The sequence below is a fragment of the Oncorhynchus keta genome, chromosome 27 (genome assembly GCF_023373465.1).
Source record: "Oncorhynchus keta strain PuntledgeMale-10-30-2019 chromosome 27, Oket_V2, whole genome shotgun sequence".
In the NCBI taxonomy this organism is placed as follows: domain Eukaryota; kingdom Metazoa; phylum Chordata; class Actinopteri; order Salmoniformes; family Salmonidae; genus Oncorhynchus; species Oncorhynchus keta.
The window spans coordinates 2,414,757-2,441,085 of record NC_068447.1 but is presented as its reverse complement, the minus strand read 5'-3'; the positions used below and the strand labels follow the sequence as shown (position 1 = coordinate 2,441,085).

Here is a 26,329-nt window from a genome sequence, read left to right as displayed (position 1 = left end):
GGGTGGTGTGCCCGATTGGTTGTGGGGTGCCCGATTGGTTGGTTTTGGTTGTGGGGTGCCCGATTGGTTGGTTGTGGGGTGCCCGATTGGTTGGTTGTGGGGTGCCCGATTGATTGGTTGTGGGGGTGGGGTGCCCGATTGATTGGTTGTGGGGGTGGGGTGCCCGGCCTTCCCTAGCCCCCATGTAATTCCAACATAAAAACTTTCCTAGTGGTTTTCATTGCAAGATATTCCCAGCCAGGTCTCCCTAATAATGTTGATGTGTATGTAAATAGTGATTGTATTGATGTGCCTGTGGCATGTGTAGAGCAGTCTGTCAGTGTTTTGGGCACAAGCTGTGCATCCTGGGTAAGAGGCGGATAATATGGGAGGGGTGGATCACGTGTCCACATCGCGGTGGTTTGTGTTTGTATCTAGCGCGGAGGCGTCTTACCCCGGGGCGGAAGGGGTAACAGAAGGGGATCGAATTACACCAGCTTCTCCTAACGCAGGAGGTGTGTGTGTGTGATGTCCGAAGGCAACACAGTAGGACATGTTCTGACTGCTGATTGGTTACTGGCCCCAGAGGGAATGTCATGTGCAGTGCATTGTGGGCCAGCACTGTGAGGAGGGTTGTGTGCCAAATGGCACCTATTCCCTACATTTCTTTACAGGGGCCCATAGGATAGTAGTGCCATGGGGGGTAGGAAAACATTTGTTACATTACTGAGATCTGTGTATCTCCATGCCAAGCTCCTCGAATATACTGTTACAAATGTACGGAATTACAAAATATGAAGTGTTCTAATCAGAGATGGAAGAGGAAGTGAGACATCCAACTCCCTCGTTTTTTTTTCTTCTTCTTCTTCTGTTTCAATAACAGTCAATGAACAAAGTAGACCAGATCCAGCTGCTATCATATTGTTGTCTATGGGAGAGCCACCCCCTTAAGTAGACAGGAACTGGCTATTTTCTTTTTTTCAATGTTAAAGGGGCCTGAGATCTTAATTCATACAGCATCTTTGGTTGTAGTGTCCGGAAAACTTCTGAAAACCTACTTCTTCAAAGAGTATCTTGTTTAATGCCACAACTCTTTTCTTATTAGCACTGACTCTGCTGATAGCCACCTATTGAGGAAACACGAGCCGACTCTAGCTCTGTAACGTGAGCCGACTCTAGCTCTGTAACGTGAGCCGACTCTAGCTCTGTAACGTGAGCCGACTCTAGCTCGGTAACGTGAGCCGACTCGAGCTAGGTAACGTGAGCCGACTCTAGCTCTGTAACGTGAGCCGACTCTAGCTCGGTAAAGTGAGCCGACTCTAGCTCGGTAAAGTGAGCCGACTCGAGCTAGGTAACGTGAGCCGACTCTAGCTCTGTAACGTGAGCCGACTCTAGCTCGGTAAAGTGAGCCGACTCTAGCTCGGTAACGTGAGCCGACTCTAGCTCTGTAACGTGAGCTGACGACTCGAGCTCGGTAACGTGAGCCGACTCTAGCTCTGTAACGTGAGCCGACTCTAGCTCTGTAACGTGAGCCGACGACTCTAGCTCTGTAACGTGAGCCGACTCGAGCTCTGTAACGTGAGCCGACTCTAGCTCTGTAACGTGAGCCGACTCTAGCTCTGTAACGTGAGCCGACTCGAGCTCTGTAACGTGAGCCGACTCGAGCTCTGTAACGTGAGCCGACTCTAGCTAGGTAACGTGAGCCGACTCTAGCTCTGTAACGTGAGCCGACTCGAGCTCTGTAACGTGAGCCGACTCGAGCTCTGTAACGTGAGCCGACTCGAGCTCTGTAACGTGAGCCGACGACTCGAGCTAGGTAACGTGAGCCGACGACTCGAGCTAGGTAACGTGAGCCGACGACTCGAGCTCTGTAACGTGAGCCGACGACTCGAGCTCTGTAACGTGAGCCGACGACTCGAGCTCTGTAACGTGAGCCGACTCGAGCTCGGTAACGTGAGACGACTCGAGCTCTGTAACGTGAGCCGACGACTCGAGCTCTGTAACGTGAGCCGACGACTCTAGCTCTGTAACGTGAGCCGACTCTAGCTCTGTAACGTGAGCCGACGACTCTAGCTAGGTAACGTGAGCCGACGACTCGAGCTCTGTAACGTGAGCCGACGACTCGAGCTCTGTAACGTGAGCCGACGACTCGAGCTCTGTAACGTGAGCCGACGACTCGAGCTCTGTAACGTGAGCCGACGACTCGAGCTCTGTAACGTGAGCCGACGACTCGAGCTCTGTAACGTGAGCCGACGACTCGAGCTCTGTAACGTGAGCCGACGACTCGAGCTAGGTAACGTGAGCCGACGACTCGAGCTAGGTAACGTGAGCCGACGACTCGAGCTCTGTAACGTGAGCCGACGACTCGAGCTCGGTAACGTGAGCCGACGACTCGAGCTCTGTAACGTGAGCCGACGACTCGAGCTCTGTAACGTGAGCCGACGACTCGAGCTCGGTAACGTGAGCCGACGACTCGAGCTCTGTAACGTGAGCCGACGACTTGAGCTCTGTAACGTGAGCCGACGACTCGAGCTCTGTAACGTGAGCCGACTCGAGCTCTGTAACGTGAGCCGACGACTCGAGCTCTGTAACGTGAGCCGACGACTCGAGCTCTGTAACGTGAGCCGACGACTCGAGCTAGGTAACGTGAGCCGACGACTCGAGCTCTGTAACGTGAGCCGACGACTCGAGCTAGGTAACGTGAGCCGACGACTCGAGCTCTGTAACGTGAGCCGACGACTCGAGCTCGGTAACGTGACCTCCCACCTGGGAGGCCCTGCTCTCCTTTATGTTAAGTGTTCTACTCCACTAGCTAGCACCTCACCTAAATAGGTGTGCGTTTCTTTCCCCTCTAGACTACATCTAATGGCAACAGATTTTCATCCGAACACGCTGAGCTGAGCAGTGGGATGTCTCACTTCCTCTTCCATCTCTGCCCAATGATGCGATACACACCAACACCAGTCCATTGAGATATGACTGTGTACATGCATTTGTGTGTGAAAGAGAGAGTAAATATTGTCCTTGTTTCTCCGGTCAGGTATTTCTCCAGCCTGACACAACAGGGACGTTGTATCAGAGTGTATTGGTGGACCAGGACAGTCCAGTCAACGCTGACCTACTACTGGACCAGTCTGGACAGAATGTCTACGTCCTCACTGACGGCAAGGTAGACCTTATCCCCTACGCTTAGACCCTAACCCTTAGCCCCCCTATATCCTCACTAACGGCAAGGTAGACCCTATCCCCTCAGTACCACTAGCTACCATAGCCCAGTGCTTTTAGTCCAGGAGATTAGACAGTGTTTTTAGTCCAGAAAGTTCAGGAAAATATCTCTTAGTTTTGCCATTTGGAAAATGTCTCAGACTATTTAATGTATTTATTTGTGTTTTTACTTTTCTCCACACACTAACAGACCTGATGTCGTTTAGCTCCATGTGGATAACAGACCTGGTGTCTTTTAGTTCCATGTGGATAACAGACCTGATGTCTTTTAGTTCCATGTGGATAACAGACCTGATGTCTTTTAGTTCCATGTGGATAACAGACCTGATGTCTTTTAGTTCCATGTGGATAACAGACCTGGTGTCTTTTAGTTCCATGTGGATAACAGACCTGATGTCTTTTAGTTCCATGTGGATAACAGACCTGATGTCTTTTAGTTCCATGTGGATAACAGACCTGATGTCTTTTAGTTCCATGTGGATAACAGACCTGGTGTCTTTTAGTTCCATGTGGATAACAGACCTGATGTCTTTTAGTTCCATGTGGATAACAGACCTGATGTCTTTTAGTTCCATGTGGATAACAGACCTGATGTCTTTTAGTTCCATGTGGATAACAGACCTGGTGTCTTTTAGTTCCATGTGGATAACAGACCTGATGTCTTTTAGTTCCATGTGGATAACAGACCTGATGTCTTTTAGTTCCATGTGGATAACAGACCTGATGTCTTTTAGTTCCATGTGGATAACAGACCTGATGTCTTTTAGTTCCATGTGGATAACAGACCTGATGTCTTTTAGCTCCATGTGGATAACAGACCTGATGTCTTTTAGTTCCATGTGGATAACAGACCTGATGTCTTTTAGCTCCATGTGGATAACAGACCTGATGTCTTTTAGCTCCATGTGGATAACAGACCTGATGTCTTTTAGCTCCATGTGAATAACAGACCTGATGTCTTTTAGTTCCATGTGGATAACAGACATGATGTCTTTTAGTTCCATGTGGATAACAGACATGATGTCTTTTAGTTCCATGTGGATAACAGACCTGATGTCTTTTAGTTCCATGTGGATAACAGACCTGATGTCTTTTAGTTCCATGTGGATAACAGACCTGATGTCTTTTAGTTCCATGTGGATAACAGACCTGATGTCTTTTAGTTCCATGTGGATAACAGACCTGATGTCTTTTAGTTCCATGTGGATAACAGACCTGATGTCTTTTAGTTCCATGTGGATAACAGACCTGATGTCTTTTAGCTCCATGTGGATAACAGACCTGATGTCTTTTAGTTCCATGTGGATAACAGACCTGATGTCTTTTAGTTCCATGTGGATAACAGACCTGATGTCTTTTAGTTCCATGTGGATAACAGACCTGATGTCTTTTAGTTCCATGTGGATAACAGACCTGATGTCTTTTAGTTCCATGTGGATAACAGACCTGATGTCTTTTAGCTCCATGTGGATAACAGACCTGATGTCTTTTAGTTCCATGTGGATAACAGACCTGATGTCTTTTAGTTCCATGTGGATAACAGACCTGATGTCTTTTAGTTCCATGTGGATAACAGACCTGATGTCTTTTAGTTCCATGTGGATAACAGACCTGATGTCTTTTAGCTCCATGTGGATAACAGACCTGATGTCTTTTAGTTCCATGTGGATAACAGACCTGATGTCTTTTAGTTCCATGTGGATAACAGACCTGATGTCTTTTAGTTCCATGTGGATAACAGACCTGATGTCTTTTAGCTCCATGTGGATAACAGACCTGATGTCTTTTAGTTCCATGTGGATAACAGACCTGATGTCTTTTAGTTCCATGTGGATAACAGACCTGATGTCTTTTAGTTCCATGTGGATAACAGACCTGATGTCTTTTAGTTCCATGTGGATAACAGACCTGATGTCTTTTAGTTCCATGTGGATAACAGACCTGATGTCTTTTAGTTCCATGTGGATAACAGACCTGATGTCTTTTAGTTCCATGTGGATAACAGACCTGATGTCTTTTAGTTCCATGTGGATAACAGACCTGATGTCTTTTAGTTCCATGTGGATAATAGACCTGATGTCTTTTAGTTCCATGTGGATAACAGACCTGATGTCTTTTAGTTCCATGTGGATAACAGACCTGATGTCTTTTAGTTCCATGTGGATAACAGACCTGATGTCTTTTGTAGTTCCATGTGGTTGATATAACAGACCTGATGTCTTTTAGTTCCATGTCTGGATAACAGACCTGATGTCTTTTAGCTCCATGTGGATAACAGACCTGATGTCTTTTAGTTCCATGTGGATAACAGACCTGATGTCTTTTAGTTCCATGTGGATAACAGACCTGATGTCTTTTAGCTCCATGTGGATAACAGACCTGATGTCTTTTAGCTCCATGTGAATAACAGACCTGATGTCTTTTAGTTCCATGTGGATAACAGACATGATGTCTTTTCCATGGTTCCATGTGTTAACAGACATGATGTCTTTTAGTTCCATGTGGATAACAGACATGATGTCTTTTAGTTCCATGTGGATAACAGACCTGATGTCTTTTAGCTCCATGTGGATAACAGACCTGATGTCTTTTAGTTCCATGTGGATAACAGACCTGATGTCTTTTAGTTCCATGTGGATAACAGACCTGATGTCTTTTAGTTCCATGTGGATAACAGACCTGATGTCTTTTAGTTCCATGTGGATAACAGACCTGATGTCTTTTGTCTTATCTTGACTTGAGATCTGTAGAGTTGATAATGTAGAGAACTAATCTGTCTCTCTCTCAGGTGTCCAAGGTGTCTGTATCTCAGTGTGAACAGCAGCCTGACTGCCAGTCCTGTCTGTCTGTCAGAGACCCTCACTGTGGCTGGTGTGTCCTGGAGGGAAGGTACTGTACACCCACACAAAACACATTTCTGCATCACCTATCTTATTGGTACCACAGTGGATAAACCAGACCAGAACACAGTCTCTGCTGTCTCCATGGTAACCTGTGTTAACAACCAGATCCAGAACACAGTCTCTGCTGTCTCCATGGTAATCTGTGTTAACAACCAGACCAGAACACAGTCTCTGCTGTCTCCATGGTAATCTGTGTTAACAACCAGACTAGAACACAGTCTCTGCTGTCTCCATGGTAATCTGTGTTAACAACCAGACTAGAACACAGTCTCTGCTGTCTCCATGGTAATCTGTGTTTATATTTCTTTTATTCAGATGTAGTCGTCGAATGGAGTGTAGTCGTGAGGGTCAAGCCAACCACTGGCTGTGGAGCTACCAGCCTGCCAACCAGCCTGCCAACCAGCCTGCCAACCAGCCTGCCAACCAGCCTGCCAGCCAGCCTGCCAACCAGTGTGTGACTGTCCAGAGCTTGGAGCCTGCCATCCAAAGCAGAGAGGAGGAGACTCAGGTGGGTGAACTGTGGCAGTATAGAGACTCAGGTGGGGGAACTGTGGCAGTATAGAGACTCAGGTGGGGGAACTATGGCAGTATAGTGACTCAGGTGGGTGAACTGTGGCAGTATAGTGACTCAGGTGGGTGAACTGTGGCAGTATAGTGACTCAGGTGGGGGAACTGTGGCAGTATAGTGACTCAGGTGGGGGAACTGTGGCAGTATAGTGACTCAGGTGGGTGAACTGTGGCAGTATAGTGACTCAGGTGGGTGAACTGTGGCAGTATAGTGACTCAGGTGGGTGAACTGTGGCAGTATAGAGACTCAGGTGGGTGAACTGTGGCAGTATAGTGACTCAGGTGGGTGAACTGTGGCAGTATAGTGACTCAGGTGGGTGAACTGTGGCAGTATAGTGACTCAGGTGGGTGAACTGTGGCAGTATAGAGACTCAGGTGGGTGAACTGTGGCAGTATAGAGACTCAGGTGGGTGAACTGTGGCAGTATAGTGACTCAGGTGGGTGAACTGTGGCAGTATAGTGACTCAGGTGGGTGAACTGTGGCAGTATAGTGACTCAGGTGGGTGAACTGTGGCAGTATAGTGACTCAGGTGGGTGAACTGTGGCAGTATAGTGACTCAGGTGGGTGAACTGTGGCAGTATAGTGACTCAGGTGGGTGAACTGTGGCAGTATAGTGACTCAGGTGGGTGAACTGTGGCAGTATAGAGACTCAGGTGGGTGAACTGTGGCAGTATAGTGACTCAGGTGGGTGAACTGTGGCAGTATAGTGACTCAGGTGGGTGAACTGTGGCAGTATAGTGACTCAGGTGGGTGAACTGTGGCAGTATAGTGACTCAGGTGGGTGAACTGTGGCAGTATAGTGACTCAGGTGGGTGAACTGTGGCAGTATAGTGACTCAGGTGGGTGAACTGTGGCAGTATAGAGACTCAGGTGGGTGAACTGTGGCAGTATAGAGACTCAGGTGGGTGAACTGTGTCAGTATAGAGACTCAGGTGGGTGAACTGTGGCAGTATAGTGACTCAGGTGGGTGAACTGTGGCAGTATAGAGACTCAGGTGGGTGAACTGTGGCAGTATAGAGACTCAGGTGGGTGAACTGTGGCAGTATAGAGACTCAGGTGGGTGAACTGTGGCAGTATAGTGACTCAGGTGGGTGAACTGTGGCAGTATAGTGACTCAGGTGGGTGAACTGTGGCAGTATAGTGACTCAGGTGGGTGAACTGTGGCAGTATAGTGACTCAGGTGGGTGAACTGTGGCAGTATAGTGACTCAGGTGGGTGAACTGTGGCAGTATAGTGACTCAGGTGGGTGAACTGTGGCAGTATAGAGACTCAGGTGGGTGAACTGTGGCAGTATAGTGACTCAGGTGGGTGAACTGTGGCAGTATAGTGACTCAGGTGGGTGAACTGTGGCAGTATAGTGACTCAGGTGGGTGAACTGTGGCAGTATAGTGACTCAGGTGGGTGAACTGTGGCAGTATAGTGACTCAGGTGGGTGAACTGTGGCAGTATAGTGACTCAGGTGGGTGAACTGTGGCAGTATAGAGACTCAGGTGGGTGAACTGTGGCAGTATAGTGACTCAGGTGGGTGAACTGTGGCAGTATAGTGACTCAGGTGGGTGAACTGTGGCAGTATAGTGACTCAGGTGGGTGAACTGTGGCAATATAGTATTGAATAAATTCGGGGAACTCCAAATATTGTTCCTCTAATTGCTGTTCTTGATTCAGGAAAATCAGTGTCTCATTAAGACCTGACAAACCAGGTAACTTCTCTAGTCAATCAATACAACGACATATCAACTCATACCTTGTTTTTACTAAAAATATTTATCAATGGAGTAAAAACATGGCATGAGATGATTATGTAGAAACCGGTTGAGACTGACTGAGAAGAAAAAGGCCCTTTTCCTTCAGGATACTCCAAACATAGTTGAGTTAAAGTTCCTTGTTGTTTCCTCTCCCAGGTTTCTCTTGTTGTGGCCCTGCTGCCCACCCTGTCAGAGGAGGAGGAGTCTCTATCCTGCTCCTTTGGAACCCTCGCCCCTCAACCAGCCGTCGTTACGGGAACCACCATAACCTGTCAATCACCCCTGCCTGAGCTCCTCCCACCCAGCCCACCAGGAAGTGGTAAGCGGACATTTTATTTAAAGTTTTATATAAAAATATATCTGTAAATCTTTTTATTTTTATACGTTTGATTATTTATCCAGGTTAGTCTTGTTGAGATACAATACCATGACGGACTTAGTCCGAGACAGCCAGGTTATCACATGACTAGATTTACTTTGATCCGTTTTGAGTATGTTGGTCATGTAGTTTACCTAGTTAGAACATACACTACATGACCAAAAGTAACCTTAATTGCTGGACTATTAAGCGCATCTGAATATAAACCACACCCACTGAATTATTAAAAAATATGTATTTTGTACATAAATAAGCCAGGTGCCTACCGGTACATTGAAACATGTCTATAAGCCACAGGTGCCTACTGGTACATTGAAACATGTCTATAAGCCAGGTGCCTACCGGTACATTGAAACATGTCTATAAGCCAGGTGCCTACCGGTACATTGAAACATGTCTATAAGCCAGGTGCCTACCGGTACATTGAAACATGTCTATAAGCCAGGTGCCTACCGGTACATTGAAACATGTCTATAAGCCGCAGGTGTCTTTCTGCACTGAGTCAGTTCCTCACGCTGCTGTTTCCAACGTCTTATCATCGACTCATTAAGGCCAAGCTCCCGTGCAGCAGCTCTATTTCCTTTTCCAACAGCCAGATCGATCGCCTTCAACTTGAAAGCTGCATCATATGCATTTCTCCGTGTCTTTGCCATGATGATGGTGACAAAATGACTACCGTAAATCAGAATGATGGGAAGTTTGAGAGCGCTCGGTTTTACGTCACATTATGTGACGGTGCTCAGTTTTTTGGCGGCATGAATCTTGTGAAAGCGGGAAAAATCCATGAATTAGCCGCCTCATTGTATAAACCCGCGAGGTTCAAAGCGTGGGAATAAAGTAGCGGCTTATAGTCCGGGAATTACGGTACGTTCAAGATATAGATACACTACATGACCGAAAGTATGTGGACAGCTGCTCGTCGAACTTCTCATTCCAAAATCATGGGTATTAATATGGAGTTGGTCCCCCCCTTTGCTGCTATAACAGCCTCCACTCTTCTGGGAAGGCTTTCCACTAGATTTAGGAACATTGCTGCTATAACAGCCTCCACTCTTCTGGGAAGGCTTTCCACTAGATTTAGGAACATTGCTGCTATAACAGCCTCCACCCTTCTGGGAAGGCTTTCCACTAGATGTTGGAACATTGCTGCTATAACAGCCTCCACTCTTCTGGGAAGGCTTTCCACTAGATGTTGGAACATTGCTGCTATAACAGCCTCCACTCTTCTGGGAAGGCTTTCCACTAGATTTATGAACATTGCTGCTATAACAGCCTCCACTCTTCTGGGAAGGCTTTCCACTAGATGTTGGAACATTGCTGCTATAACAGCCTCCACTCTTCTGGGAAGGCTTTCCACTAGATGTTGGAACATTGCTGCTATAACAGCCTCCACTCTTCTGGGAAGGCTTTCCACTAGATGTTGGAACATTGCTGCTATAACAGCCTCCACTCTTCTGGGAAGGCTTTCCACTAGATTTAGGAACATTGCTGCTATAACAGCCTCCACCCTTCTGGGAAGGCTTTCCACTAGATGTTGGAACATTGCTGCTATAACAGCCTCCACTCTTCTGGGAAGGCTTTCCACTAGATGTTGGAACATTGCTGCTATAACAGCCTCCACTCTTCTGGGAAGGCTTTCCACTAGATTTATGAACATTGCTGCTATAACAGCCTCCACTCTTCTGGGAAGGCTTTCCACTAGATGTTGGAACATTGCTGCTATAACAGCCTCCACTCTTCTGGGAAGGCTTTCCACTAGATTTAGGAACATTGCTGCTATAACAGCCTCCAGTCTTCTGGGAAGGCTTTCCACTAGATGTTGGAACATTGCTGCTATAACAGCCTCCACTCTTCTGGGAAGGCTTTCCACTAGATTTATGAACATTGCTGCTATAACAGCCTCCACTCTTCTCGGAAGGCTTTCTACTAGATGTTGGAACATTGCTGCTATAACAGCCTCCACTCTTCTGGGAAGGCTTTCCACTAGATGTTGGAACATTGCTGCTATAACAGCCTCCACTCTTCTGGGAAGGCTTTCCACTAGATTTATGAACATTGCTGCTATAACAGCCTCCAGTCTTCTGGGAAGGCTTTCCACTAGATGTTGGAACATTGCTGCTATAACAGCCTCCACTCTTCTCGGAAGGCTTTCTACTAGATGTTGGAACATTGCTGCTAACAGCCTCCACTCTTCTCGGAAGGCTTTCTACTAGATGTTGGAACATTGCTGCTATAACAGCCTCCACTCTTCTGGGAAGGCTTTCCACTAGATTTATGAACATTGCTGCTATAACAGCCTCCACTCTTCTGGGAAGGCTTTCCACTAGATGTTGGAACATTGCTGCTATAACAGCCTCCACTCTTCTGGGAAGGCTTTCCACTAGATTTAGGAACATTGCTGCTATAACAGCCTCCAGTCTTCTGGGAAGGCTTTCCACTAGATGTTGGAACATTGCTGCTATAACAGCCTCCACTCTTCTGGGAAGGCTTTCCACTAGATTTATGAACATTGCTGCTATAACAGCCTCCACTCTTCTGGGAAGGCTTTCCACTAGATGTTGGAACATTGCTGCTATAACAGCCTCCACTCTTCTGGGAAGGCTTTCCACTAGATTTAGGAACATTGCTGCTATAACAGCCTCCAGTCTTCTGGGAAGGCTTTCCACTAGATGTTGGAACATTGCTGCTATAACAGCCTCCACTCTTCTGGGAAGGCTTTCCACTAGATTTATGAACATTGCTGCTATAACAGCCTCCACTCTTCTCGGAAGGCTTTCTACTAGATGTTGGAACATTGCTGCTATAACAGCCTCCACTCTTCTGGGAAGGCTTTCCACTAGATGTTGGAACATTGCTGCTATAACAGCCTCCACTCTTCTGGGAAGGCTTTCCACTAGATTTATGAACATTGCTGCTATAACAGCCTCCAGTCTTCTGGGAAGGCTTTCCACTAGATGTTGGAACATTGCTGCTATAACAGCCTCCACTCTTCTCGGAAGGCTTTCTACTAGATGTTGGAACATTGCTGCTAACAGCCTCCACTCTTCTCGGAAGGCTTTCTACTAGATGTTGGAACATTGCTGCTATAACAGCCTCCACTCTTCTGGGAAGGCTTTCCACTAGATTTATGAACATTGCTGCTATAACAGCCTCCACTCTTCTGGGAAGGCTTTCCACTAGATTTATGAACATTGCTGCTATAACAGCCTCCACTCTTCTGGGAAGGCTTTCCACTAGATTTAGGAACATTGCTGCTATAACAGCCTCCAGTCTTCTGGGAAGGCTTTCCACTAGATGTTGGAACATTGCTGCTATAACAGCCTCCACTCTTCTGGGAAGGCTTTCCACTAGATTTATGAACATTGCTGCTATAACAGCCTCCACTCTTCTGGGAAGGCTTTCCACTAGATGTTGGAACATTGCTGCTATAACAGCCTCCACTCTTCTGGGAAGGCTTTCCACTAGATTTAGGAACATTGCTGCTATAACAGCCTCCAGTCTTCTGGGAAGGCTTTCCACTAGATGTTGGAACATTGCTGCTATAACAGCCTCCACTCTTCTGGGAAGGCTTTCCACTAGATTTATGAACATTGCTGCTATAACAGCCTCCACTCTTCTCGGAAGGCTTTCTACTAGATGTTGGAACATTGCTGCTATAACAGCCTCCACTCTTCTGGGAAGGCTTTCCACTAGATGTTGGAACATTGCTGCTATAACAGCCTCCACTCTTCTGGGAAGGCTTTCCACTAGATTTATGAACATTGCTGCTATAACAGCCTCCACTCTTCTGGGAAGGCTTTCCACTAGATGTTGGAACATTGCTGCTATAACAGCCTCCACTCTTCTGGGAAGGCTTTCCACTAGATTTAGGAACATTGCTGCTATAACAGCCTCCAGTCTTCTGGGAAGGCTTTCCACTAGATGTTGGAACATTGCTGCTATAACAGCCTCCACTCGTCTGGGAAGGCTTTCCACTAGATTTATGAACATTGCTGCTATAACAGCCTCCACTCTTCTCGGAAGGCTTTCTACTAGATGTTGGAACATTGCTGCTATAACAGCCTCCACTCTTCTGGGAAGGCTTTCCACTAGATGTTGGAACATTGCTGCTATAACAGCCTCCACTCTTCTCGGAAGGCTTTCTACTAGATGTTGGAACATTGCTGCTAACAGCCTCCACTCTTCTCGGAAGGCTTTCTACTAGATGTTGGAACATTGCTGCTATAACAGCCTCCACTCTTCTGGGAAGGCTTTCCACTAGATTTATGAACATTGCTGCTATAACAGCCTCCACTCTTCTGGGAAGGCTTTCCACTAGATGTTGGAACATTGCTGCTATAACAGCCTCCACTCTTCTGGGAAGGCTTTCCACTAGATTTAGGAACATTGCTGCTATAACAGCCTCCAGTCTTCTGGGAAGGCTTTCCACTAGATGTTGGAACATTGCTGCTATAACAGCCTCCACTCTTCTGGGAAGGCTTTCCACTAGATTTATGAACATTGCTGCTATAACAGCCTCCACTCTTCTCGGAAGGCTTTCTACTAGATGTTGGAACATTGCTGCTATAACAGCCTCCACTCTTCTGGGAAGGCTTTCCACTAGATGTTGGAACATTGCTGCTATAACAGCCTCCACTCTTCTCGGAAGGCTTTCTACTAGATGTTGGAACATTGCTGCTAACAGCCTCCACTCTTCTCGGAAGGCTTTCCACTAGATGTTGGAACATTGCTGTAGGGACTTCCCATTCAGACACAAGAGAATTAGTGAGGTCGGGTACTAATTTTCGGTGATTAGGCCTGGCTCGCCGTTCTGCATTGTAATTAATCCCAAATGTTTTCGTCAGGATTGAGGTCATTGCTCTGTGCGGGCCAGTCAAGTTCTTCCACACTGATATCGACAAACCAGTTCTGTATGGACCTCGCTTGGTGCACAGGGGCATTATCATGCTGAAACCAGAAAGGGCCATCCCCCAAACTGTTGCCACAAAGTTGGAGGGACAGAATCATCTAGAATGTCATTGTATGCTGTAGCGTTTAGATTTCCCTTCACTGGAACTAAGGGGCCTGAACCATGAAAAACAGCCCCAGACCAATATTCCTCCTCCACCAAACTTTACAGTTGGCACTATGCATTGGGGAAGGTAGCTTTCTTATGGCATCCGCCTTATCCCACATTTGTCCTTCGGACTGCCAGATGGTGAAGTGTGATTCACCACATCCAGAGAACGCGTTTTCACTGCTCCAGAGAACGGACCACTTCTGTAAGCGCGTCACTGGTACTTCCTGTTTGACTTTTTGCATGTAAGCAAGAAACAAGAAGATAGAGGGATGTTCTGATTGGCCAAATGGAGATTAAATTTAAAGGCAATGCTACCAGATACTATTTGAGAGTATGTAAACTTCTGACCCACTGGGAGTGTGATGAAAGAAATAAAAGCTGAAATAAATCACTCTCTCTACTTATTATTCTGACATTTCACATTCTTAAAATAAAGTGGTGATCCTAACTGACCTAAGACAGGGAATTGTTACTAGGATTACATGTCAGGAATGGTGAAAAACTGAGTTTAAATGTATTTGGCTAGGGTGTATGTAAACTTCCCACTTCAACTGTGTGTGTGTGGGGGAATGACGTTTGTGTGTGTATGTATATACAGTGGGGCAAAAAAGTATTTAGTCAGCCACCAAGTTCTCCCACTTAAAAAGAAGAGAGGCCTGTAATTTTCATCATAGGTACACTTCAACTATGACAGACAAAATGAGAAAGAAAATCCAGAAAATCACATTGTAGGATTTTTAATGAACTTATTTGCAAATTATGGTGGAAAATAAGTATTTGGTCACCTGCAAACAAGCAAGATTTCTGGCTCTCACAGACCTGTAACTTCTTCTTTAAGAGTCTCCTCTGTCCTCCACTCGTTACCTGTATTAATGGCACCTGTTTGAACTTGTTATCAGTATAAAAGACACCTGTCCACAACCTCAAACAGTCACACTCCAAACTCCACTATGGCCAAGACCAAAGAGCTGTCAAAGGACACCAGAAGAAGTTACACGTCTGTATAATATATCCTTCTTCAGGGTCATGAATGCTTGAAGCAGGTTATGTTGACTATAGTGAGGGCTGTGTCATAATTGCTAGGTTGATCAAAATTAATTGAGTGAAACTGTTAAAAGGCAATAGCCCACAGCATATTTAATATATTATGCCATTGTTAGCATTAGCATTATTGTTTAATTTCAGTCATCACCTATATAAATATTAAATAAAATAAATATTTATAAATGTTTCCAATATCAAAAAAATCCATGTAATCTTTTGGTTCAACCATAATGTATAATGAGCATCATCAACAGTCAATATTCAGACCACTAGGGGGCAATGTTTTCATCAACAGGGGAACAAATTGGGTGAAAGAATACATTCATTTACCTGTTCACAGGAAAAAATAATTGGTTATAAGAAGGGCCTGAGATCAAAGTCAATATTCAGACCACTAGGGGGCAATGTTTTTAGGAAGGATATCCAGTAAGCCTCCCTTTGTAGTAGGAGGATCTCGATGTTTCCTCCTTGGTGAGGAGGCAACAAGCTCAACGCCTGTGTGTTTGAGGGAGGAGATGGGACGGTTAGCTTCAACAAAGTGAGCTGCTACTGGACAGTCAATGTTCCTGCACCTGATTGAGCTGCGGTGTTCAGCTATGCTAATTGTCTTTTCGTTTGTCCTACGTAGGCTTTTCCCCACATGAACAGGTGATGAGATAGATCACTCCCTTGGTCTTGCAAGAGATGATGCCCCTAACAGGGATCTTTCGACCTGTATGTGGGTGTCTGAAGAAGGATGTTTTTATAGAGCTATTGCACTGTGCGCATGAGCCACATTTTGTAGTTCACCATTTGGGGTAGGGAGTCAAGTGTCTGAGTGTTTTCAGGGGGCGGATCTCACCAAGGTATCTCCAATATACAAGACCAGCAGTCGGAAGGCTCCTTGAAGAGGCTTTGACTGACGACAGAAAATACCATTTATTTTTCAGGATCATTTGGTGCGGAACTTTTTGGTTTAGTTTTTAGATGGGTTTTTCTCCCGACGTTTTCATCATTGCAGCATTGAGTTTTGTCCTTGAAGTCTATTTTTCTTAACAATGCCGTCAAAATCTTGACTGGTGTCCACAGATTTGCATAACTGCCTGTATGCTAGACCATTTATGTAAGAAAGTTAAGATCAGCGTAAAGAAAAAAAAAACCAACACAGAATAGCAGACTAGGTCAGAAAGCGGTTCAACGATGCTGTTCTTCCACTAACCTCATTGCAGAGCCATCTTTCATCCCAAACAGCCAATCGCATTCATCATATGATCATCAGTTCTTTTCTCAGAAATCATAGAATTTCAGGCAGAGGGTAAAGTGCTTCTTTGTTGATGTCACTGTGAGATCAGCTTCTGAGCCTGACTACACTGATGAGGGAGGTACACGCCCCTCTGATGGAGGTACACGCCCCTCTGATGGAGGTACACGCCCCTCTGATGCGGGAGGTACACGCCCCTCTGATGCGGGAGGTACACGCCCTTCTGATGCGGGAGGTACACGCCTTATTCTAAAATGGATTACATGGTTTGTTTTCCCTATTAATCTATACACAAGGGACCAAAACATTTATATAACATTTAATAGCAAAGCAAAAACACGTTTTAGACATTTTTGCCAAGGTATTTTAAAAGTAATTCAGAGACTTGTCCTATTGGAAGGGGAACCTTCGCCCCAGTCTGAGGTCCCGAAGCCACTCCTGCGTTGTCTTGGCTGTGTGCTTGGGGTCGTTGTCCTATTGGAAGGGGAACCTTCGCCCCAGTCTGAGGTCCCGAAGCCACTCCTGCGTTGTCTTGGCTGTGTGCTTGGGGTCGTTGTCCTATTGGAAGGGGAACCTTCGCCCCAGTCTGAGGTCCCGAAGCCACTCCTGCGTTGTCTTGGCTGTGTGCTTGGGGTCGTTGTCCTATTGGAAGGGGAACCTTCGCCCCAGTCTGAGGTCCCGAAGCCACTCCTGCGTTGTCTTGGCTGTGTGCTTGGGGTCGTTGTCCTATTGGAAGGGGAACCTTCGCCCCAGTCTGAGGTCCCGAAGCCACTCCTGCGTTGTCTTGGCTGTGTGCTTGGGGTCGTTGTCCTATTGGAAGGGGAACCTTCGCCCCAATCTGAGGTCCTGAGCACTCTGGAGAAGGTTTTCACCAAGGAACTCTCTGTTCTTTACTTCGTTCATCTTTTCCTCGATCCTGACTAGTCTCCCAGTCCCTGCTGCTGAAAAACATCCCCACAACATGATGCTGCCACCACCATGCTTCACCGTAGGGATGGTGCCAGGTTTCCTCCAAACGTGATGCTTTGCATTCAGGCCAAAGAGTTTAATCTTGGTTTCATCAGACCAGAGAATCTTGTTTCTCATGGTCTTAGAGTCCTTTAGGTGCCTTTTGGCAAACTCCAAGCGGGCTGCCATGTGCCTTTTACTGAGGAGCGGCTTCCATCTGGCCACTCTACCATAAAGGCCTGATTGGTGGAGTGCTGCAGAGATGGTTGTCCTTCTGGAAGGTTCTCCCATCTCCACAGAGGAAGTCTAGATCTCTGCCAGAGTGAACATTGGGTCCAGCTCTAGGAACCTAGAGTCTTGGTGGTTCCAAAATTCTTCCATTTCAGAATGATGGAGGCCACTGTGTTCTTGGGGACCTTCAATGCTGCAGAAATGTCTTGGTACCCTTCCCCAGATCTGTGCCTCGACACAATCCTGTCTCGGAGCTCTACGGACAATTCCTTCAACCTCATGTCTTGGTTTTTGCTCTGACATGCACTGTCAACTGTGGGACCTTATATAGACAGGTGTGTGCCTTTCCAAATCATGTCCAATCAATTGAATTTACCACAGGTGTACTCCAATTAAGTTGTAGAAACATCTCAAGGATGATCAATGGAAACAGGATGCACCTGAACGCAATTTCAAGTCTCACAGCAAAGGGTCTGAATACTTATGTAAATAAGGTGTTTTTTAAATGTATTTTGAATACATTTGCTCAATTTTCTGAACCTATTTTCGCTTCGTCATTATGGGGTATTGTGTGTAGATTGCATTCAATCAATTTTTAGAATAAGGCTGTAACGTAACAAAATGTGGAAAAGGTTTCTGAATGTTAACGTGTCCCTGTCCTGAATGTTAACGTGTCCCTGTCCTGAATGTTAACGTGTCCCTGTCCCTGTAGACCACGTGTCCCTGTCCTGAATGTTAACGTGTCCCTGTCCCTGTAGACCTACGTGTCTCCTGTCCCTGTAGACCACGTGTCCCTGTCCCTGTAGACCACGTGTCTCCTGTCCCTGTAGACCACGTGTCCCTGTCCCTGTAGACCACGTGTCTCCTGTCCCTGTAGACCACGTGTCTCCTGTCCCTGTAGACCACGTGTCTCCTGTCCCTGTAGACCATGTGTCTCCTGTCCCTGTAGACCACGTATCTCCTGTCCCTGTAGACCACGTGTCCCTGTAGACCACGTGTCCCTGTCCCTGTAGACCACGTGTCCCTGTCCCTGTAGACCACGTGTCTCCTGTCCCTGTAGACCACGTATCTCCTGTCCCTGTAGACCACGTGTCCCTGTAGACCACGTGTCTCCTGTCCCTGTAGACCACGTGTCTCCTGTCCCTGTAGACCATGTGTCTCCTGTCCCTGTAGACCACGTGTCCCTGTAGACCACGTGTCCCTGTCCCTGTAGACCACGTGTCTCCTGTCCCTCTAGACCACGTGTCCCTGTCCCTGTAGACCACGTGTCCCTGTCCCTGTAGACCACGTGTCCCTGTAGACCACGTGTCCCTGTAGACCACGTGTCCCTGTCCCTGTAGACCACGTGTCTCCTGTCCCTGTAGACCACGTGTCTCCTGTCCCTGTAGACCACGTGTCTCCTGTCCCTGTAGACCACGTGTCTCCTGTCCCTGTAGACCACGTGTCTCCTGTCCCTGTAGACCACGTGTCCCTGTCCCTGTAGACAACGTGTCTCCTGTCCCTGTAGACCACGTGTCCCTGTCCTGAATGTTAACGTTTCTCCTGTCCCTCTAGACCACGTGTCCCTACGTGTGTCTGTGATGTTCAGAGACGTGACCATCTCTAGCAGTGACCTCATCTTCTACGACTGTCGAGCTGTGGGGCGACTCAACATCACCTCCCCGTAAGAGATACACACACCGCACACACACACCGTACACACACACACACACCGTACACACACACACCGTACACACACACACACACCGTACAAACACACACACACACCGTACACACACACACACCGTACACGCACACCGTACACACACACACACGTGTTTTCAACCCCATACAGTATCTAAATCCATATATTAGACCCATACAGTATCTAAATCTGTATATTAGACCCCATACAGTATCTAAATCCGTATATTAGACCCCATACAGTATCTAAATCCGTATATTAGACCCCATACAGTATCTAAATCCATATATTAGACCCATACAGTATCTAAATCCATATATTAGACCCATACAGTATCTAAATCTGTATATTAGACCCCATACAGTATCTAAATCCATATATTAGACCCCATACAGTATCTAAATCCATATATTAGACCCATACAGTATCTAAATCTGTATATTAGACCCCATACAGTATCTAAATCCATATATTAGACCCCATACAGTATCTAAATCCGTATATTAGACCCCATACAGTATCTAAATCCATATATTAGACCCATACAGTATCTAAATCTGTATATTAGACCCCATACAGTATCTAAATCCATATATTAGACCCCATACAGTATCTAAATCCATATATTAGACCCATACAGTATCTAAATCTGTATATTAGACCCATACAGTATCTAAATCCATATATTATACCCCATACAGTATCTAAATCCATATATTAGACCCCATATAGTATCTAAATCCATATATTAGACCCCATACAGTATCTAAATCCATATATTAGACCCATACAGTATCTAAATCCATATATTAGACCCCATACAGTATCTAAATCCATATATTAGACCCATACAGTATCTAAATCCATATATTAGACCCATACAGTATCTAAATCCATATATTAGACCCCATACAGTATCTAAATCCGTATATTAGACCCCATACAGTATCTAAATCCGTATATTAGACCCCATACAGTATCTAAATCCATATATTAGACCCCATACAGTATCTAAATCTGTATATTAGACCCTATACAGTATCTAAATCCCATACAGTATCTAAATCTGTATATTAGACCCCATACAGTATCTAAATCCATATATTAGACCCATACAGTATCTAAATCCATATATTAGACCCATACAGTATCTAAATCTGTATATTAGACCCATACAGTATCTAAATCTGTATATTAGACCCCATACAGTATCTAAATCTGTATATTAGACCCCATACAGTATCTAAATCCATATATTAGACCCCATACAGTATCTAAATCTGTATATTATACCCCATACAGTATCTAAATCCATATATTAGACCCCATACAGTATCTAAATCCGTATATTAGACCCCATACAGTATCTAAATCCATATATTATACCCCATACAGTATCTAAATCCATATATTAGACCCCATACAGTATCTAAATCCATATATTAGACCCCATACAGTATCTAAATCCATATATTAGACCCCATACAGTATCTAAATCTGTATATTAGACCCCATACAGTATCTAAATCCATATATTAGACCCCATACAGTATCTAAATCCATATATTAGACCCCATACAGTATCTAAATCCATATATTAGACCCCATACAGTATCTAAATCCATATATTAGACCCATACAGTATCTAAATCCATATATTAGACCCCATACAGTATCTAAATCCATATATTATACCCCGTACAGTATCTAAATCCATATATTAGACCCCATACAGTATCTAAATCCATATATTAGACCCCATACAGCATCTAAATCCATATATTAGACCCATACAGTATCTAAATCTGTATATTAGACCCCATACAGTATCTAAATCTGTATATTAGACCCCATACAGTATCTAAATCTGTATATTAGACCCCATACAGTATCTAAATCCGTATATTAGACCCCATACAGTATCTAAATCTGTATATTAGACCCCATACAGTATCTAAATCCGTATATTAGACCCCATACAGTATCTAAATCCATATATTAGACCCCATACAGTATCTAAATCCATATATTAGACCCATACAGTATCTAAATCCATATATTAGACCCCATACAGTATCTAAATCTGTATATTAGACCCCATACAGTATCTAAATCCATATATTAGACCCCATACAGTATCTAAATCCATATATTAGACCCCATACAGTATCTAAATCCGTATATTATACCCCATACAGTATCTAAATCCATATATTAGACCCCATACAGTATCTAAATCTGTATATTAGACCCCATACAGTATCTAAATCTGTATATTATACCCCATACAGTATCTAAATCCGTATATTAGACCCCATACAGTATCTAAATCCATATATTATACCCCATACAGTATCTAAATCCATATATTAGACCCCATACAGTATCTAAATCCATATATTATACCCCATACAGTATCTAAATCCATATATTAGACCCATACAGTATCTAAATCCATATATTAGACCCCATACAGTATCTAAATCCATATATTAGACCCCATACAGTATCTAAATCCGTATATTATACCCCATACAGTATCTAAATCCATATATTAGACCCCATACAGTATCTAATTCTGTATATTATACCCCATACAGTATCTAAATCCATATATTAGACCCCATACAGTATCTAAATCTGTATATTAGACCCCATACAGTATCTAAATCCATATATTAGACCCCATACAGTATCTAAATCCATATATTAGACCCCATACAGTATCTAAATCTGTATATTAGACCCCATACAGTATCTAAATCTGTATATTAGACCCCATACAGTATCTAAATCCATATATTAGACCCCATACAGTATCTAAATCTGTATATTAGACCCCATACAGTATCTAAATCCATATATTAGACCCCATACAGTATCTAAATCTGTATATTAGACCCCATACAGTATCTAAATCTGTATATTAGACCCCATACAGTATCTAAATCTGTATATTAGACCCCATACAGTATCTAAATCTGTATATTAGACCCCATACAGTATCTAAATCTGTATATTAGACCCCATACAGTATCTAAATCCCATACAGTATCTAAATCCATATATTAGACCCCATACAGTATCTAAATCGGTATATTAGACCCCATACAGTATCTAAATCTGTATATTAGACCCCATACAGTATCTAAATCTGTATATTATACCCCATACAGTATCTAAATCCATATATTAGACCCCATACAGTATCTAAATCCATATATTAGACCCCATACAGTATCTAAATCTGTATATTAGACCCATACAGTATCTAAATCCCATACAGTATCTAAATCCCATACAGTATCTAAATCTGTATATTAGACCCATACAGTATCTAAATCCATATATTAGACCACATACAGTATCTAAATCTGTATATTATACCCCATACAGTATCTAAATCCCATACAGTATCTAAATCCATATATTAGACCCCATACAGTATCTAAATCTGTATATTAGACCCCATGCAGTATCTAAATCCATATATTAGACCCCATACAGTATCTAAATCTGTATATTAGACCCCATACAGTATCTAAATCTGTATATTATACCCCATACAGTATCTAAATCCATATATTAGACCCCATACAGTATCTAAATCCATATATTAGACCCCATACAGTATCTAAATCTGTATATTGGGGCGGCAGGGTAGCCTAGTGGTTAGAGCGTTGGACTAGTAACCGGAAGGTTGTGAGTTCAAACCCCGAGCTGACAGTACGAATCTGTCGTTCTGCCCCTGAACAGGCAGTTAACCCACTGTTCCCAGGCCGTCATTGAAAATAAGAATGTGTTCTTAACTGACTTGCCTGGTTAAATAAAGGTAAAATTAAAAATAAAATAAAAAAAAAAAAATATTAGACCCATACAGTATCTAAATCCCATACAGTATCTAAATCCCATACAGTATCTAAATCCATATATTAGACCCCATACAGTATCTAAATCTGTATATTATACCCCATACAGTATCTAAATCCATATATTAGACCCCATACAGTATCTAAATCTGTATATTAGACCCATACAGTATCTAAATCCATATATTAGACCCCATACAGTATCTAAATCTGACCCCATACAGTATCTAAATCCCATACAGTATCTAAATCCATATATTAGACCCCATACAGTATCTAAATCTGTATATTAGACCCCATACAGTATCTAAATCTGTATATTAGACCCCATACAGTATCTAAATCTGTATATTATACCCCATACAGTATCTAAATCCATATATTAGACCCCATACAGTATCTAAATCTGTATATTATACCCCATACAGTATCTAAATCTGTATATTATACCCCATACAGTATCTAAATCTGTATATTATACCCCATACAGTATCTAAATCCATATATTAGACCCATACAGTATCTAAATCCATATATTAGACCCCATACAGTATCTAAATCTGTATATTAGACCCATACAGTATCTAAATCTGTATATTATACCCCATACAGTATCTAAATCTGTATATTATACCCCATACAGTATCTAAATCCATATATTAGACCCATACAGTATCTAAATCTGTATATTATACCCCATACAGTATCTAAATCCATATATTAGACCCCATACAGTATCTAAATCTGTATATTATACCCCATACAGTATCTAAATCTGTATATTATACCCCATACAGTATCTAAATCTGTATATTAGACCCATACAGTATCTAAATCCATATATTAGACCCCATACAGTATCTAAATCCATATATTAGACCCATACAGTATCTAAATCCATATATTAGACCCATACAGTATCTAAATCCATATATTAGACCCCATACAGTATCTAAATCCATATATTAGACCCCATACAGTATCTAAATCCATATATTAGACCCCATACAGTATCTAAATCCGTATATTATACCCCATACAGTATCTAAATCCATATATTAGACCCCATACAGTATCTAATTCTGTATATTATACCCCATACAGTATCTAAATCCATATATTAGACCCCATACAGTATCTAAATCTGTATATTAGACCCCATACAGTATCTAAATCCATATATTAGACCCCATACAGTATCTAAATCCATATATTAGACCCCATACAGTATCTAAATCTGTATATTAGACCCCATACAGTATCTAAATCTGTATATTAGACCCCATACAGTATCTAAATCCATATATTAGACCCCATACAGTATCTAAATCTGTATATTATACCCCATACAGTATCTAAATCCATATATTAGACCCCATACAGTATCTAAATCTGTATATTAGACCCCATACAGTATCTAAATCCATATATTAGACCCCATACAGTATCTAAATCCATATATTAGACCCCATACAGTATCTAAATCTGTATATTAGACCCCATACAGTATCTAAATCTGTATATTAGACCCCATACAGTATCTAAATCCATATATTAGACCCCATACAGTATCTAAATCTGTATATTAGACCCCATACAGTATCTAAATCCATATATTAGACCCCATACAGTATCTAAATCCCATATATCTAAATCCATATATTAGACCCCATACAGTATCTAAATCTGTATATTAGACCCCATACAGTATCTAAATCCCATACAGTATCTAAATCTGTATATTAGACCCCATACAGTATCTAAATCCATATATTAGACCCCATACAGTATCTAAATCTGTATATTAGACCCCATACAGTATCTAAATCCATATATTAGACCCCATACAGTATCTAAATCTGTATATTAGACCCCATACAGTATCTAAATCTGTATATTAGACCCCATACAGTATCTAAATCCATATATTAGACCCCATACAGTATCTAAATCCATATATTATACCCCATACAGTATCTAAATCCATATATTAGACCCCATACAGTATCTAATTCTGTATATTATACCCCATACAGTATCTAAATCCATATATTAGACCCCATACAGTATCTAAATCTGTATATTAGACCCCATACAGTATCTAAATCCATATATTAGACCCCATACAGTATCTAAATCCATATATTAGACCCCATACAGTATCTAAATCTGTATATTAGACCCCATACAGTATCTAAATCTGTATATTAGACCCCATACAGTATCTAAATCCATATATTAGACCCCATACAGTATCTAAATCTGTATATTAGACCCCATACAGTATCTAAATCCATATATTAGACCCCATACAGTATCTAAATCTGTATATTAGACCCCATACAGTATCTAAATCTGTATATTAGACCCCATACAGTATCTAAATCTGTATATTAGACCCCATACAGTATCTAAATCTGTATATTAGACCCCATACAGTATCTAAATCTGTATATTAGACCCCATACAGTATCTAAATCCCATACAGTATCTAAATCCATATATTAGACCCCATACAGTATCTAAATCGGTATATTAGACCCTGTATATTAGACCCCATACAGTATCTAAATCTGTATATTAGACCCCATACAGTATCTAAATCTGTATATTATACCCCATACAGTATCTAAATCCATATATTAGACCCCATACAGTATCTAAATCCATATATTAGACCCCATACAGTATCTAAATCTGTATATTAGACCCATACAGTATCTAAATCCCATACAGTATCTAAATCCCATACAGTATCTAAATCTGTATATTAGACCCATACAGTATCTAAATCCATATATTAGACCATACAGTATCTAAATCTGTATATTATACCCCATACAGTATCTAAATCCCATACAGTATCTAAATCCATATATTAGACCCCATACAGTATCTAAATCTGTATATTAGACCCCATGCAGTATCTAAATCCATATATTAGACCCCATACAGTATCTAAATCTGTATATTAGACCCCATACAGTATCTAAATCTGTATATTATACCCCATACAGTATCTAAATCCATATATTAGACCCCATACAGTATCTAAATCCATATATTAGACCCCATACAGTATCTAAATCTGTATATTGGGGCGGCAGGGTAGCCTAGTGGTTAGAGCGTTGGACTAGTAACCGGAAGGTTGTGAGTTCAAACCCCCGAGCTGACAAGGCACGAATCTGTCGTTCTGCCCCTGAACAGGCAGTTAACCCACTGTTCCCAGGCCGTCATTGAAAATAAGAATGTGTTCTTAACTGACTTGCCTGGTTAAATAAAGGTAAAATTAAAAATAAAAAATAAAAAAATAAAAATATTAGACCCATACAGTATCTAAATCCCATACAGTATCTAAATCCCATACAGTATCTAAATCCATATATTAGACCCCATACAGTATCTAAATCTGTATATTATACCCCATACAGTATCTAAATCCATATATTAGACCC

At 42.8% G+C, this 26,329-nt stretch overlaps 1 protein-coding gene across 1 annotated transcript in view; it reads left to right on the top strand.

Moving 5' to 3' along the window:
- The first annotated feature begins 364 nt into the window (after positions 1 to 364).
- LOC127912603 (plexin-B1-like) overlaps positions 365 to 26,329 on the top strand; it is an 80,775-nt gene continuing 54,810 nt past the window's right edge. The window contains exons 1-7 of the mRNA XM_052482620.1: positions 365 to 448; positions 2,053 to 2,706; positions 3,020 to 3,148; positions 5,993 to 6,093; positions 6,423 to 6,615; positions 8,577 to 8,739; positions 18,876 to 18,984. Coding sequence (XP_052338580.1) covers positions 365 to 448; positions 2,053 to 2,706; positions 3,020 to 3,148; positions 5,993 to 6,093; positions 6,423 to 6,615; positions 8,577 to 8,739; positions 18,876 to 18,984 — 1,433 coding nt within the window. The remainder of the gene's footprint in view (positions 449 to 2,052; positions 2,707 to 3,019; positions 3,149 to 5,992; positions 6,094 to 6,422; positions 6,616 to 8,576; positions 8,740 to 18,875; positions 18,985 to 26,329) is intronic.